The 15,108-nt window shown below is 45.6% G+C and overlaps 1 protein-coding gene across 2 annotated transcripts in view; it reads left to right on the top strand.

Moving 5' to 3' along the window:
• Nucleotides 1-15,108, top strand: part of LOC147897397 (uncharacterized) — an 85,595-nt gene that overhangs the window by 60,506 nt on the left and 9,981 nt on the right. The window contains exons 7-12 of one of the 2 annotated variants that reach the window (XM_087380513.1): nucleotides 1,825-1,959; nucleotides 2,076-2,180; nucleotides 2,349-2,447; nucleotides 2,573-2,702; nucleotides 8,614-8,664; nucleotides 8,766-8,876. In XM_087380513.1, coding sequence (XP_087236639.1) covers nucleotides 1,825-1,959; nucleotides 2,076-2,180; nucleotides 2,349-2,447; nucleotides 2,573-2,702; nucleotides 8,614-8,664; nucleotides 8,766-8,876 — 631 coding nt within the window. Of the gene's footprint in view, nucleotides 1-1,824; nucleotides 1,960-2,075; nucleotides 2,181-2,348; nucleotides 2,448-2,572; nucleotides 2,703-8,610; nucleotides 8,665-8,765; nucleotides 8,877-15,108 lie in introns of both variants that reach the window. The other variant, XM_087380512.1, reaches the window with a different exon arrangement.

Raw genomic sequence — 15,108 nt, forward strand, 5'->3', positions numbered from 1 at the left:
TGATAATTCAGATTGAGGATGATCCTATTCCAGATGACCTTGCAACAGAGCCAGAAATTCATCAGTGTGAAGGTGAAGACCGGGGTGATGTGGAGCTTCACTGGGGTGCCAACCAGGTCCTGAATGTATGCACCTATAAAAGCTCCTTGCGTATGACTTGGTTGACCTCGTGATATCTAAGTGGGGAGAGATGGCGCATCAGTGATGTACTAGAAGGGGGGTAGTCTGCCCATGTGCAGTCTCAATCTCTCAAACCACCTGCATGTGTGCGCATACCAGCATCTTTGATCACCCTCAGTTGCTAGGGCTAGCACTTTCTAACATGATACAAATATGTGATGACCTAGAAAGGCGCATCTAGCAACAGAGATGACCCAAACTCAATCTGAATGATATGGTGGGAAACTGATGGCTTGCTGCGGATCATCCGCAATAACATGAGAACCTGAAGTCGCTCTACTCTAGTCTAGCGTGTATTTGAGAGGTGTATTTGAGAGGCAGCCCCCAACAAGCATGCTTGCTGGCCTGACCAAGGCGTCAAAAAGGAGAGCCTTGGTCTGAAAGTCCTGGAAGCACTGCCTCTCCAGCTGGGCTAATGAGGCATGTTTTTTGCTCAAACGGTTTTGCATCACCGGTTTCATCGTGAAAATAGGGCCATAGAAGAGAACCCTTGAGAGTGTATGATGAAACAATCTCCACCGGTGATCCATCAAAACTGAACTGCTCTCTATGCATAGGTGCTTGGGATGTGTTGAAGACCATAACCTTGGTCTTACCAAGGTTGACCCTCAGCTTGCACTCACAGAACGCCTGTAATGCATCTAGGTGTCTCTGGAAGCCTTTTGTAGAAGAATATAATAGCACCACACCATCTGCATATAACAGGATCTGAATCAAGTAACCAGCAATAGAGCATCCAGCCCCCCCCGGTGTCTCCATCAAACTAGAGGTGAGGGCCTTGTCCACTGTATGTTAATAGCCTCACATCTTAAATGGCCCTAATGTGTACTGGATCTTAATGCCTTGCTCTAAGGAAACCTAATACAAGCATCCTGAACAAAGGAGCAGATCACCCTGCTTTAGAATGATCTCACCACCAATGTCATTGATTGAAGCAGGAGGGGGGCTTATTCAAGTATTTGTGCACATGGGTACCATTACACTGGAGGACTAGGGCCACAGAGGTATATGCACTCCCCCTACCTCGTTTCCCAACACTTTATTGATGTCAATTGTGGCGCCCCCGCCTTGGTGCCTTGGTAGAGGCTGCAATGTGGGGTTTCCATTGAAGACGTCTTATTGATGTGTTGTAGTCTTAGCACTAAAGCCTTTCTTTCTATATGTGTCCTTTTTGGTCTTACAAATGTTTTTATCTCTTGAAGGTGCTAACACAATCTCTCCTTTCTCTCTCTTATTTGTTCACCTCTCATTGATGCCTTCTAGTACATCAGCATATGTTTCTACCGTGGAGATTCTAGAAATTGATCAAGCGTGGATAATAGCTTGTGCTTGGTATGTCAGTGACATCTTAGCCTCACTTTGGTAAGCAGGTTTTGTGGTTTCATATTGGTTGGATTCCAGAATTCCCTGATTGTATTGGTTTAGCATGTTCATTAATAATGAATTTGAATACTTTCTTCCCTCTTGGAAAGGACTCCCTAGTGTGGATACTCATGCATTCAGTTTTTTGTTGTTTGGATCTCTTCCACAAACTCAAATTATGGAAGGCTGGAGCTTCTTCACTCTCATGGATTTATATATTGTTATCATGACACTTGAGGGCCCAATATCTAAGCAAAGGTTTGCATGGTTGCCACCACTCAGGTATCAGTTGCATGTAACCCATATATGCACAGAACTAGACCCCATTGTGAAGTCTGGAGCCCTAGGGACTTCGGTGATGGGATTAAGCCGTGCTTTGAGAAGGAAAGGAAACCTTGTTGAGGTGATTCTTCCAAAGTATGTATTTCTATCAATTGTGATGACTCATCTATACTTTGCATAAAGTCTTGCTGTTGTCATTTTGTCTTTCTTGTAGGGGCTTCAATATCAGGTCTAACATTACTTCGTCACAGATATGCAACGATCAATATGGATCATGTGCAAAACTTGAGGGAGACACCAGTGGATTTTTATTCATTTTATGATGGCCAATGGCATAAAAACAAAATTTGGACTGGGTCAGTTTTTTTACTGTTCAAGATGCTGTTTTGTGGGACACTTGTTCTGGCCTTTTTAAAGTTGCAATATGTAAGGGGTCATTGTCAAAGCTACTTCAACCTAAAACCAGAACAATTGCTGGAAGCAGGCTTATATGAGCTTTTTGTGCTGGATACTTGTGTTTACAGGGTTGTTTACGGCATTGCAGTTACGTTCATTGAGCCTCTTCATCCGGGTGGTCTTTTTTCACGAGAGCATTTGTATGATTACAGTGATGACTTTGAAAGGTAAGCATCTCTGTGAGATGCGTCTGCCTTGAGAAAGATGTTTATTGTCTCTGCAGACTTCAAGTCTAAATACATAGAGCTCGAAGGACAAGAAGTTCCTTTAAGCTTATGTTCCTCTTCTGTAGGTTCACCTACTTTTGCAGAGCGTCCTTGGAGTACATAGTGAAATCTGGAAAGCAGCCAGACATTTTACATTTGCACAATTGGCAGACTGCAGCAGTGGCACCCTTGTTTTGGGATGTATTTGCTAGCCAAGTAAGCTGCTTAAATTGTTGTGTTTGCGGTCCAGGGTATTGCTTATTCAGGATTAGTACAGTTGGGGTGGAATTATTTCTTTTGACATGCATTTTAACTCATTTTATCCAGTGTTATATGTATGAATATGCGCCAGAGGTTGAGCTACCTGAATTACATTGGAGCTGTTTTGTGTCTTAGATTGACAAGTTCATTCTCTTGCAAGTCATGCATTGGGAGTCCATTTGGACCTTTAAAGCTACTTTGGAGCAACCTCCCCATAACTAGAGGAGAGGCGCCACCATTGGCCCAGACATTGGTCCCAATCTTATTGTATGCAGATGATTTTCTTCTCAAGTCGTCCTCTGTGAGATAGCTTTAGAGGGGCCCGCAAGACTTCTTTGGGCAGGAATTTGAAGGTCAAGCTTGGCAAAACCAAGGTTATGATTTTGCACATGCTTATTGCTTGTGAAGACAATATTATTCATTTTAGACTTGCCCAAAACATAGCTGGGAATAAAAAGGTATAAGAGGCCAAATGAAGTTGGTGATAGGTGGCAACTTGTTTGATCCCTAATAATTCCCTTTGGTGCATACAATCTCCTCTGTCCATTTTCCTTTTATACGGACTCACTATTGACATCTCACAGAATGCCACCGCTGAGATATTCAAATTCTGGTATTTTGCAGCTCTCGTGGTCTCCTAATGAGGGGAGCGTGAGGCATTGTGTCAAATGCTTTCCTATAATCTACAAAGAAACAATAGACTTTTAGATGTTATGCCATACGCTTCCGAAGTTGTTTAGAGTCATTGTCCAACAAAATTCTTGGTTTTTCTGGCAGATCAATCACCAATAAGTTATTCAAATTGTATGGCTGAGAGGAGCCCTCAAGCCTTGAAGCTTGTATGCTTTGAATGTGACATTCTCATCATACCATACCTTTTGGGTGGCAATCTCTATGGAAGGTTTTTTGGGTGGATGTGAGGGATACTTCCTAGGAAGCGTTTTTTGGGTGAAATTGACAGTGCAAGGGAAGGAGTAATGTTTGCTAGTGTACAATGCCTCTGTGATGAAGGCAACTTTGGCTTCAAGAGAGGTGAGGTCTTGAATGTTTACAAGGAGAGGACTTATATTGGCATTATAGATGTCATCTAGGTTGTGGTTGGAAGCAAATGTCAGTATAAGTCTCATGGGGTGGTGGGTCCAATATGGTCTTCAGTAAATATGTTGAAGGCAAGGTGTGTAATTGGCTCACACATTCTGAGGGAAATCCTTCCTCTAGAGCCATATTCATAAGCTTGGTAAGCGTTTTCTTTGTCTTCTCTCCTCCCCCGTGTTAGCATTTCAGCCACAAGCCCTTGTGTGTCTGGAGGCTTCCCATTTGCTAGCTTTTTCAGCCCTTTTCCCACACCTTCTTCTGTTATGATGTTATTTGCTGCTTTGATGGAAAAGTCACGATCCTCTTTTTCTTCCCCTTCTATTTTGTAGATTTGTATGCTTAAGCTTTAACCTCTTTCTTGGCTGTATCTGCTGTTTTCCAGGCCCTATTTGCATTTTTACATTCCTGCTCATACAACAGCTGCATGGCATTCCAATACTCCTGCCCTTGCTTTTAGTGAAGCGCTTTTGGGCTCTTTCTGATGACACGACCTGCTATCCCATCAAAACCTTCCCTCCTTTGTGTGTTTTTGTGTTCCACATTGATGTTTTCAGGGATCCCTCCATATTTTGATCCTGAGGGTCTTGAGTCCCTATTTATGCTTCTCTTTGCCCTTTGCTCTTTCCTGTAATGACAGCTTTCCCATCCTTCATGTAGGCACTCTTTCCTTACTTTCTCACGTTTCTAATGACCTGAAGCTCCTTGAGTTTTTGGGCATATTGACTCCTTGTAAGATCCTCGTTTATCCACATGGAGTCAATATGCCCAAAAACTCAAGGAGCTTCAGGTCATTAGAAACGCGAGAAAGTAAGGAAAGAGTGCCTACATGAAGGATGGGAAAGCTGTCATTACAGGAAAGAGCAAAGGGCAAAGAGAAGCATAAATAGGGACTCAAGACCCTCAGGATCAAAATATGGAGGGATCCCTGAAAACATCAATGTGGAACACAAAAACACATCCTCGTTTATCCACATGGATTGTCTTTGGAGATGGTGCTTATGATTCAGCAATTTGAGGTGGGATTGTGCATCTTGGAATTTAACTATTATTTGTTTTGGTTTTTTGCCTTTCCTCCACCACTTCGAATGCATCTTGCCATGTGCAAATATGTGCACGGTCTTTGGAAAACATGCGTGAGGACCTTTTCAATGTTCCCATTTTCACTCTTCTCCACACCCACAATTCTGATGTCGAGGGCTTTTTCATGCTGCTCTTTTTGCTCTCTTATTTTACTATTAACTAGATCATCAATAGCATTGATGATGCCTTTTGTTTTGGGCAATTGTTGGACCTACTACTGTTCTATTGAGAGAGAGAGAGAGAGAGAGATTATTAAAATGTTCGAAAGACCAAAGAGTCTATGAGACTGATAAAACTGGATACAATTTTTTTGAATGGGTGGAGCCTTTCAGCGGGCATCTACATCCAAGACAAGTATAACATAAACATAACACTAGTACAAAGTGTCTAAGCCCATGGAGAAGGAAAGCTATGGTGTGGCGTCACTGCGGTGGTTGTCTATATGCTAGCGGAGGAGTCAAGTCCAAGAGAGACTTGGGTGATGTACGGGGCTGTGACAGCATAAACCCACGATAGAGCAGTGGTAATGGTCAGTATGCGCGGTTTGTTGTGGTCTCCTAGGTGTGGCCCTGCATTGGACAATTGCCACTCACACACGTTGGCCGTGCCTCCGATCTGGTGAGCATGGAGGCAAGATCTCGAGCCTGATCTGTGTCTATCTTATCTCCTTGGGGCCTGTTGGTCCGTGCTATCTGACTGGAAGAACTCAGCAGCATACTTTATGAGTGGAATCTGGCTGAGCACCTTGATCTCGTCTAGCAGCTAGTCTCTGTGTTGTACGGCCTCATGAATGAAAGTCACTAGGCATCCCTGGTCAGGGTGAGACAAGAGGTTGGAGAGGGGTCTGATCTCGAGCCTGATCTGTGTCTATCTTATCTCCTTGGGGCCTGTTGGTCCGTGCTATCTGACTGGAAGAACTCAGCAGCATACTTTATGAGTGGAATCTGGCTGAGCACCTTGATCTCGTCTAGCAGCTAGTCTCTGTGTTGTACGGCCTCATGAATGAAAGTCACTAGGCATCCCTGGTCAGGGTGAGACAAGAGGTTGGAGAGGGGTCTGAACTTAGAGAGCAATGATGATCTCAAATCTCATAGTACACAGGGCATATGAAAGCAAAACGATCCTCTAGCTCAATCTCTCGTAGATCACATAGGGTGCAAATGCGCCCCCCTCTATGTATGCCCCTTGCCCATCTAGTTTCTATGCGTAGCCAGTGCGAGGAAAGATGAAACTGCCTGATCGAAATCCTCAAAGATTGGGGGAGGTGGACCTGTGTATAGCTTGGTGAATTGACGAAGCCCTCCTCGGATGTGTGTAAGCATTGGTCTCTGTAGAAGCCAAGCTTCACAAGAAGCTCGCTAGGGGGCTAACCAACTCATGAATGCGTTTAGTTGTATGAGATCCGCCCAGGTAACCTTTTTAGCCTCATGGTAAGTGAGCGGAATAGAAGGGGACTCGAGCTATATTGAAAGGGGGTAATCTCTTCATATGGAGCCCCAGACTCTCAAATCATATGCATGTAAGAGCGTACCAACACCTCTAATTTCTAGAGGATAAGGCTAGCCATGTAACCTTTGTCAGCGTGAGGTCAAGGAACCATAATCATGGCTAACCTTTGTCAGCGTGAGGTCAAGGAACCATAATCCTTGATTCGGTAGAGGTATGTGATCACCTAGAATGCTTCGTCAAGTTGTAGTGGGGGTGCCCCAAACATAGCTAGAATGATCTAGTGTGGGACTGATGACTGTTGCGGATCATACATGACAATAAGAGAACCTAGAGCCTCTACACTCCGGCCCAATCTACCTCCCGGCAAGGACCGTCATACATGCCCATTGGGTGGACCAAGGAGTCAAAGAGAAGAGACTTTGTCTGCGGAATTTGAAAATGAGAGTGAAAGCATTGCCGCTTAAGTCTAGCAAGTGCATCATATCCTCTGCTCAGTCGGGCCTGCATCGCTGGGCACATCATGAAAATCGGGCCAAAGAAAAGAACCTCCCATAACCTTGCTGTCTACTTCTGCTCTCATTTCTTCTTTCATTGACATCATCTGAGTATTGATCATTTCCTAAATAGTAGAGACAGACTATGGTTCAGGAGGAGACATTGTATTTTTGTATTACCTCTTCGATGACTTCTTGCGTGCCCATACTATCTATCTCAAGGGCGTTCTACTCCATTGCTGCAAGTCCAACCTCAGGTTCTATAATAACTTGTTATTATTGAAAGTTTTACTCCTGCAGTCCTACAATGCTTGTAGGCTTGTTGTAATGTCTCTTATATGTCTTCGTAAAAGGGATTGGTGTAGGAGTGGAGGCAATGGCAGAATTTGAATATTTCCGTGTTGGGGTCAAAGCAGTAAAGACGGTTGTTTTGGAAAATTCCATCTACTCTAGGTTGCCCTTCAACGCTGGAACTAACCTCTGAGTTGGCTAGGGGTTCAGCCCAACTCAGAGTGAAAGAGGAAAAAAGGGTGTCCCCCCCATTATGGGCTAAACTTCGGAGCTGAGTGGACTGAGTGGGCTAGAAGTGGCGGGTGTATGGTAAACAATGGGTATACAAAAGAGTGTACAGGTTGGAGCGGAGCTGTACAGGGCCCAGGCTGAGGAAGAGGAATTGCACGAGCTGGACTGCAGCTGTACGGGTTGAAGAGAAGGAGTTGTACGGGCTGAGCGGTGCTGTGTTAGTGGAGCTGATAGAGAAAGAAAGAAAGAAAGAAAGTTTATTAACGTTTATGAAAGACCAAAGGGTCTATGAGTGATACAATGAAACCTAAGGGTGGGGCCACTTACTTGGCAGATGGAGGCTCTCCTGGAGGGCGGATATGGCACGGAATTGCCATGCATCTGCCAACAATTGGAGGGAGCTTGTTTGCGCAGGGAATCCAGCCAGAAACAGGGTGATGACCTGGCAGGTGATGTCAGCAGCTGTACGGAGGTCGTCAGCAGCAGTACAGAGCTGTTTGGATAGCATCCAGGGCCTGGCAATGGCCACAGCATAGGCTGATTGCAGGCAGAAGTGGCAACTGTTTTGGAGAGGTTATGGACCTGGAAAAGGACCAGTTTCAGGTCGGTTCTAGGGCAGGACTGCCTGGCCAGTGGCAGTTGGCCACATGCCAGGCAGGGCCTGCAAACCCTCAAGAAATGTGCCCCCACCAATCGGCTGTTACAGAGTGGGTGGGTCAGCTGTTTTTAGGCCTACTAGTCAGGCATTTTGGGGGGCATCCAGCCCCTATAAAAGGGGGAGCTTGGGGCCTCATAACACATCCAGCAGAGCAGCCTTCAAGCAGCAGACTGAAGCAGTAGATCACCACTCTTTGATCCTACATCCAGGAGGACAAAGAGGGGCAGAAGAGTTGCAGACAGAGGTAGGAAGGAGACTGCAGACCTAGGCTGACAGTTAGGGCAACAATCCATAGTTAAACACTTCTGTATGTAATTCCTGGGATGCTCTATCAGTCTTCTGCCGTGGGGGATACCCTCTGTCAGATTCATTTCTAACATGAGTATCTCTCAAGACTCGTTCGCTATCTGATTGTTGCATCTAAAACTCTTTAAACAGCTATCACTGGAGACTGGAATGTGGAATATCTTAATCAATCGTTTGTAAACCGCTTCAATATGCTCAAGCAATGCTTACATTCTGTTACCATGTCTTTGATACCTGGGTGCTCGTGTGATGGTTTCAGCAGGGTTTAGGAGGCACCCGAATTCTTTTCACCTGCCATGATTTTAAATACCAGGTTGTTTCTCTCAAGGTTTAGAATATTTTTTCTGATAGAGAAAGTATAAGGTTGATCGCCTAGGAATTCAAGGTTTATGCTCTTGTGATATTGAATTGCAGTGCGTACAAGAACCTGCAAAGTTGGCACTTTGTGGATTGGATCCTCAGCGGTTACACCGTGCTGATCGGCTACAAGATAACCTGGACCCTAGGCTAGTCAATATTTTGAAGGTAATGATTCCCAGAATGCTGTTCAAATTTTTTTTAGAGGAATGGCATGTCTTATTTATAACCACAGTAGGTAAATGACATCCATGGGATGCCATTGTCCCTGCCATGCAGGTTGGAGTTGTTGCCTTTGATTTTGTGGATGACATTATGATGTTTAAAACTGCATGGTGTGCTTTTACGTTATGAGATATGGGCATGCTCCTTGATTTATTAGTGTGTGAACGTGTGTGCATGTGTTCTTCAATGACCTCGTGGTAATAGAGCAGATGCCTATGCCAATAGCTCATTGTTTCCATTCCCCCTTAGCCATCCTAAAGGATACACCTTGAAAGTCCACCCAAAATCTCCTACTCAACCAAATGGATACTTGGATTGTCTACAAGCTTGCTATCGATTGAACCTGCAGAGATGTGCCCTCCCCACAAGGTATAGGTCGGTTTTTTGTGGCACTATCACTGGTGGAAGGTCATGGCCATAATATCTTGCATGGTGCAGCCTCAATATTCAAGGTCCCCTCGGCACATCATTAGGAGCATAAAGCTCCAAAAGACCTAAAGTAGTCCAGGTCCTCTTTTGTAAAAGCTCCATGATTGAAAAGGTACTCTTGTGTGTGTGTGTGTGTGTGTGTGTGTGTGTGGTGATTCATTCTTTGACTGCCTACATGCGAGATCTGGATTATCCTACTTTCCCTATGATGAGATCTTTTAAGCTTGTAACTACTTGTCCTCTCTTCTTTGGGGGGACAGTTTCATAGTTTCTTGTAATATAATACAAATGGATTTCACCCAAAAAAAGTGTGTGTGTGTGTATGGGTGTAGCTATGAATGTACATTCTTCTTAATGAAAGGTTCTTTTACAAGAAAAGAGAGAGAGAGAGAGAGAGAGAGAGAGAGGTGAGAATGTTGTACAATAAGCGGGCATAGGGCCCATGGAGGAGGTGGCAAGCTTTCCCTTGTGCAACCCTACGTGAAAATAGAGGCCAAGGGTTGTCGCACCCAACTGAAGCTATTTATCACATAGAAGATGCCCTTCCCCACTTTATGCAGGGAGGCCTCTTTATTGATTTTTTACATTGGCTATAAAAGGAATCTATGCGAGCAGAGGGGACACAATTTCTCTCCCATTAGTCTCTTTCCCTTCCCTTCCCATGCCACCATGCTTCATTCCTCTACATGTATAAACTTACAAACTTAATCCACATGGGTCATGGTGCAGCAAAGACTTATAGAATTGCTGTGGCTATTCGGATTGAGAGTCTTTACATAGGCATGGCTCTCTATTCCTCTTTCTATTTGTTTTTTATTTGTTTTTTTTCCTACGTTTGTATTGAAAAACTTAATATAAATTCCCTTTTTTTTTTTTGGGGGGGGGGGGAGGGAACTAAGATCCCTCTTGAGTTCTTCCCTATTCTCCTCTCTCTCTCTCTCTCTCCCCCCGCCATGCTTCTCCCGGCCATGCTGCTACCCCTCACGCACCTGCTCCACACCTAGCCGCCTCCCTTCCTAGTCACGACCCTTCACCTCAGGCCCCTATCGCACTGCGGGGGATTCTCTCTGCCTCACGGGACCTCCAGGCCCCCCCTTTGCTTCGTGGGGGGCTCCCTTGCCTCCTTACACAGCGCGGGGCTGCTGCCTCCAGCCCCCGCATCTCTCTCGGGAGGCTCCTTAGCCGTCCCGCACTGTGGGGGGCTCTCTCTAGCCCCCGCCTGTCATCACGAGGATGCTCCCAGCCCCCTGGCTACCTCCGCGCCTGTCCAACAGGCCCAGCCCTGCACAGCCCATCGTTTGGGCTTGCATTGGCCAGGCGACCTGCTCCAGCTGACCCTGCACCTACAAAACAGGAAGAACGCCCAATCAAGGTCAAGAAAATCAAGAAAATAGGAGGCCCATCTCAGTCCCTTCCACAGGCCTGCCAGTACCTACAAATCGACACACAAAGCTGCAAAGTACAAGAAGATACCTCGAAAATAAGAAAATCAGATTTCGAATTTCCAGAGAAAGGGATTATTGCAAACAGGGAAGCTATCTTGTCTTTCAATTTAATATTTCTGGACTATACAATAAACAGTGAACAGTTTCATACTTTGGATCATGACGACACGAGGCTATGTAAAAGCCCTTGAACGTGCAATGACAGTTTACATGGCAGGATCACCACCCAAAATTACCTCCGAGGTTCTGACCCACCTTAGCAAAATTTGTATGGCCTTGATTGAGAAGGTAGATAGCCTCAAGACGACCAACATGGCATTGATAGCAGGGAAAGTACATATTGATAAGACATTCAATGAAATCAAGAAGCAAGGAGGGCGTATGCAAGATGAATGGCGGAAGGAGAGAAACAAGAAGGATGAGTCGGAGAAGAAGGCAACATGTGAAACTGAAAAGACCAGCCTCAATTACAAAATGCAAGCTATGGGGACAGAACCACAGCAACTCATGCAAGGAACACTGGAAGGGGCACACTGAAATTTGAGAATGAGAAGCTCAAGAAGAAGATGGCAGCCTTGCAGACAACCATACAAGGAAAGCATGCTGAGTTTACACAACAAATCACCAAAGGGAAAGCAGTTATGCTAGAATGGAAGAATGTGGTCAAGAAAGGTGCGGCAGACCCCAAGAAAGAGATCATCTTTAGGCTCTGGAGAAAGAAAAGAGAAATAGCAAGGCTTTGAATGTCTTGGTTAGAGGCTTAACAGTTGGAGATACCTCTATGTCAGATGCCAAAACCTTGTTCATCAAGATGGGAGTCAACCTCACATGCGAGACAGCATGGAGAGTTGGCAAAGCAGAGGCTTCAACAAGACCCCTTATAATATAATGAAACTCCGAACAGCAATGGACAGGTCTACCCTCATGAGCATGAGGGCAACCTTGAAAGGGACAAGAATATACTTAGACGATGACCTCACATTGCTACAGCAAGAGCATTGGAGGGAGGGAATGGTGTGTGTTATGGCAGCAAGAGATGCAGGTAAATGGGCTGCCTACAGAGATAGAAAAATGATCATAAAAAAAAGAGCAGAAAGGGATGGAAGGGAAGAGGGGGAGATGGACAACACATGATGGTGTCAGACCCTGGAGATGAGAGCACAAAGGGGGACTGAAAATAGCAGTGTGGAATTGCAATGGTACCCTTTGGTCCCCAATCCTGGGAGTTTCTTAGAAACATACATCAACATGTTGGGGTGAAGGCACATTGCCACCCTTTTAAAGTTATGACACCTATGACTGTCTTAAGACAGTCATAGGGTGAAAGCCTAATCCTAATAAAACCTATGAGTTTGTGGTGTGGCTCAACACTTTACACACCCACACTTCTTGTGTCTCCCTCTCTCTCTCTCTGTGTCTTCATCGTTCCACTCCCCCACTCTTTCCCTCACAACTGGTATCAGAGCCTTCTGCTGAGCCTCTACCTCTCCCCCTCTCTCCGGTCTACCCCTCACTCTACCTCTCCCCTCGGGCCTCGTGCCCTCAGCAGCGAGCAGGACGCGGCGCGCGAGCAGGGCAGCAGCAGCCTGGCCAGGGTGCAGCAGCAGCGCAGCAGCAGCAAGCTAGGGCGCCGCCATGCGCAGCAGGTGCGCGACCCGCCACACGCAGCAGGCGCGCACGCAGCCACAGTTGCAGCAGTAGCTAGCTGCTGCTAGCTGCGCACCGCACAGCACTGGTGGCCGCAGCCTACCAGGCGCGCGCAACGCACAGTACCGGCTGCGTGCAGCCCGTCGTACGGACAGGTACGGCCATCCGTACCGACTGTACGGACGTCGTACAGGCAACCGTACCGTATGGACGCGGCCGTACGGACGCTGCGACAGGAGGTACAGGTCGGAATTTTTTTTGTGGATTTCGTGCCCTCGCAGGTACAAGGTACAGCAGGTACCCTGCGCAGGTACAGGAGGTACAGCAGGCACAGAAATATTTTTTTGGGGAAGAAGGAAAAGAGAGAGCACTCTGCTCTTCATTCCCGGAATTTGTTCAGTTCTCAAAATTGTGTGTTTGAGGTACAGCAAGTACCCTCGTGTCCCTTGTGCTTGAGGTGACTAGTGCCACAGTGTGTGGTGGTTGCACAGTTATTTTGTTTCGGGAAGGTCAAATGCCTTGATTTTGTAGAGGGCTTTTATGCTTTTGCTGAGTGCAAATCTCAGCTTTCGGGTGACAATTTCAAAGGGCTTTTGCTTGGAAGTGTATGCAGTGTATGCCTTGAGGTAGTGTGGAGCCAGGGTGCCCACATTGGTCTTGTTTCCGCAGTGTATTCAGTGACATTTCTTGCAGGTCACATTCTGTGTACAACACTTTGAAAAACTCAGTTGAGCCACGCTTGGCCAGGGCGCATCGAGTTTACTCGGTCCCTAACTGTCCATCGTTGATAGTGCTCAAAAGATTCTCTTCAGTGTTTGTACGTTGGGATCTGTGTTGTTACTGTGTACACAGGGCCGTTTATGCATTACATTGTCAGGTGAAAGTGCCAGGAGAGCGCTGTATTTTGTATGCCATCTCAGTGTTGAGGGTGTTTTTCACTTGGTACAGGTGTCAAATCAAGGGGCTTTTGCCCAGATTTTGCTTGTGAGCACTTGAGTTACTGTTTGAGAACTTCAGATGCCTTTTATCCCCTTGGCAGAAGGGTGATTGTTTGGGATTTGTCCCATACTTTGTTGCAGGTTTGTGACAGGCTGAGGTGTTTGGAGCCTTTTTCAGTGGACAAAACAGTGTATGACAAGTGGTTTATGCATATAAAATCAGTGCAATACCTCATCTGAGGTGGGAGAAGTGTCCAGGACAGCAGTGAGTGTTTTGTGCTTTGTCAGATGATGATGCACTGATAAAGCACTTGTGGAACAGCTGCAGCATTCTGAAGTTACTGTTTTATGCCTATTTGAGCACGGTACAGTGTGTCAGAAGGTACAGTGACTGGAGGGAAAATTTTCTGTTTTGCTGCAGATTTTTTGACAGTAAAAACAGCACTATTGTGAGTGCTCCTGGCTCTTGATAGAGCAGGTTTTCTAAGAAATCAGAATTTTATTTAGTCATTTTTTGACTTACAGGGAGTCGGGTACTTTCCTTATCTGATATGGCATCATGGGGAAGTGAGTCTTCAATTCTGAACATAAAGAAATTGGAAGGGGCACACAATTATGCATTATGGGCAGAACAGTGTTTGAATGTACTTCTGCTAAAGAAGATTTCTAAGCCCATAAGGGTGAAGGGTGTCAAGCCATCTGGGATGTCAGATGATGAGTGGGAGGAGCTTGATTTGTCCGCTAGGGCTGCTATCATGCTTACTCTCAGTGATTCTCTTGTGTTCAATGTTCAGGCTGAAAAGACCTCTTATGGCCTATGGCAGAGGCTAGAAGAGTTGTATGCCCAAAAGAGTTCAGCCAGTAAGGTTTATTGGTTGAAGAAGCTTGTCGACCTTCGCATGAAGGAAGGTACAGCTATGACCTCACACTTGAGTGAGTTCAATGCCATCTTTACACAGCTTATTGCACAAGGATTGAACCTTGATGAGGAGTTCAAGGCTACTTTCTTGTTGTGTACCCTCCCTGAGAGTTGGGACACTTTCAAGACTACTCTGTCAAATTCAAATGTCACTCTTATGTATGCTGATGTGGAGAGCTCTCTCCTTATGGAGGAGATGAGCAGGAAGAATAATATGGGCAGCAAGTCTTCCAATGCTTTGCAGGTACAGGAAAGAGGTAGGACTCAGCAGAAGGGGAGATCTGCTGGCAAGTCCAAATCCCGCAGTCAGTCCCGTGGCAAAAAGGATATTGAATGCTTTTACTGTGGCAAGAAGGGACATGTGAAGTCTAAGTGCTTCAAGTTTATACGGGATCAGAAAGCCAAGAAGGTTGAGACAAAGGATGCAGGCAGTGGAAGCAAAGGCAAAGGCAAGGCCAAGGCAGATGACTTGGATACAGTGAATGTTGCAGCAGAGGACAGTGACAGTGACAGACATGATGTTTTGTGCTCTTCTGCTGTAATTGCACATACATTGGTTATTGATGACCATGACATGCACACCTGGCTCTTAGATTCAGGTGCTTCTTTTCATGTTACTCCTCATAGGGAGTGGTTTACTTCCTACACAGGTACTCATGGAGTTGTTCATCTTGGGAACAACTATGCATGTCAGATTGCAGGGATTGGCAGTATACAGATAGTATTCCCTGATGGACGCATATTTATGCTTGATGGTGTTCGCCATGTGCCGCAAATCAAGAAAAATCTGATTAGCA

This window comes from Dipteris shenzhenensis, chromosome 10 (genome assembly GCF_047967505.1).
Source record: "Dipteris shenzhenensis isolate YYH24624 ecotype China chromosome 10, Dip_SZ_1.0, whole genome shotgun sequence".
NCBI lineage: Eukaryota > Viridiplantae > Streptophyta > Polypodiopsida > Gleicheniales > Dipteridaceae > Dipteris > Dipteris shenzhenensis.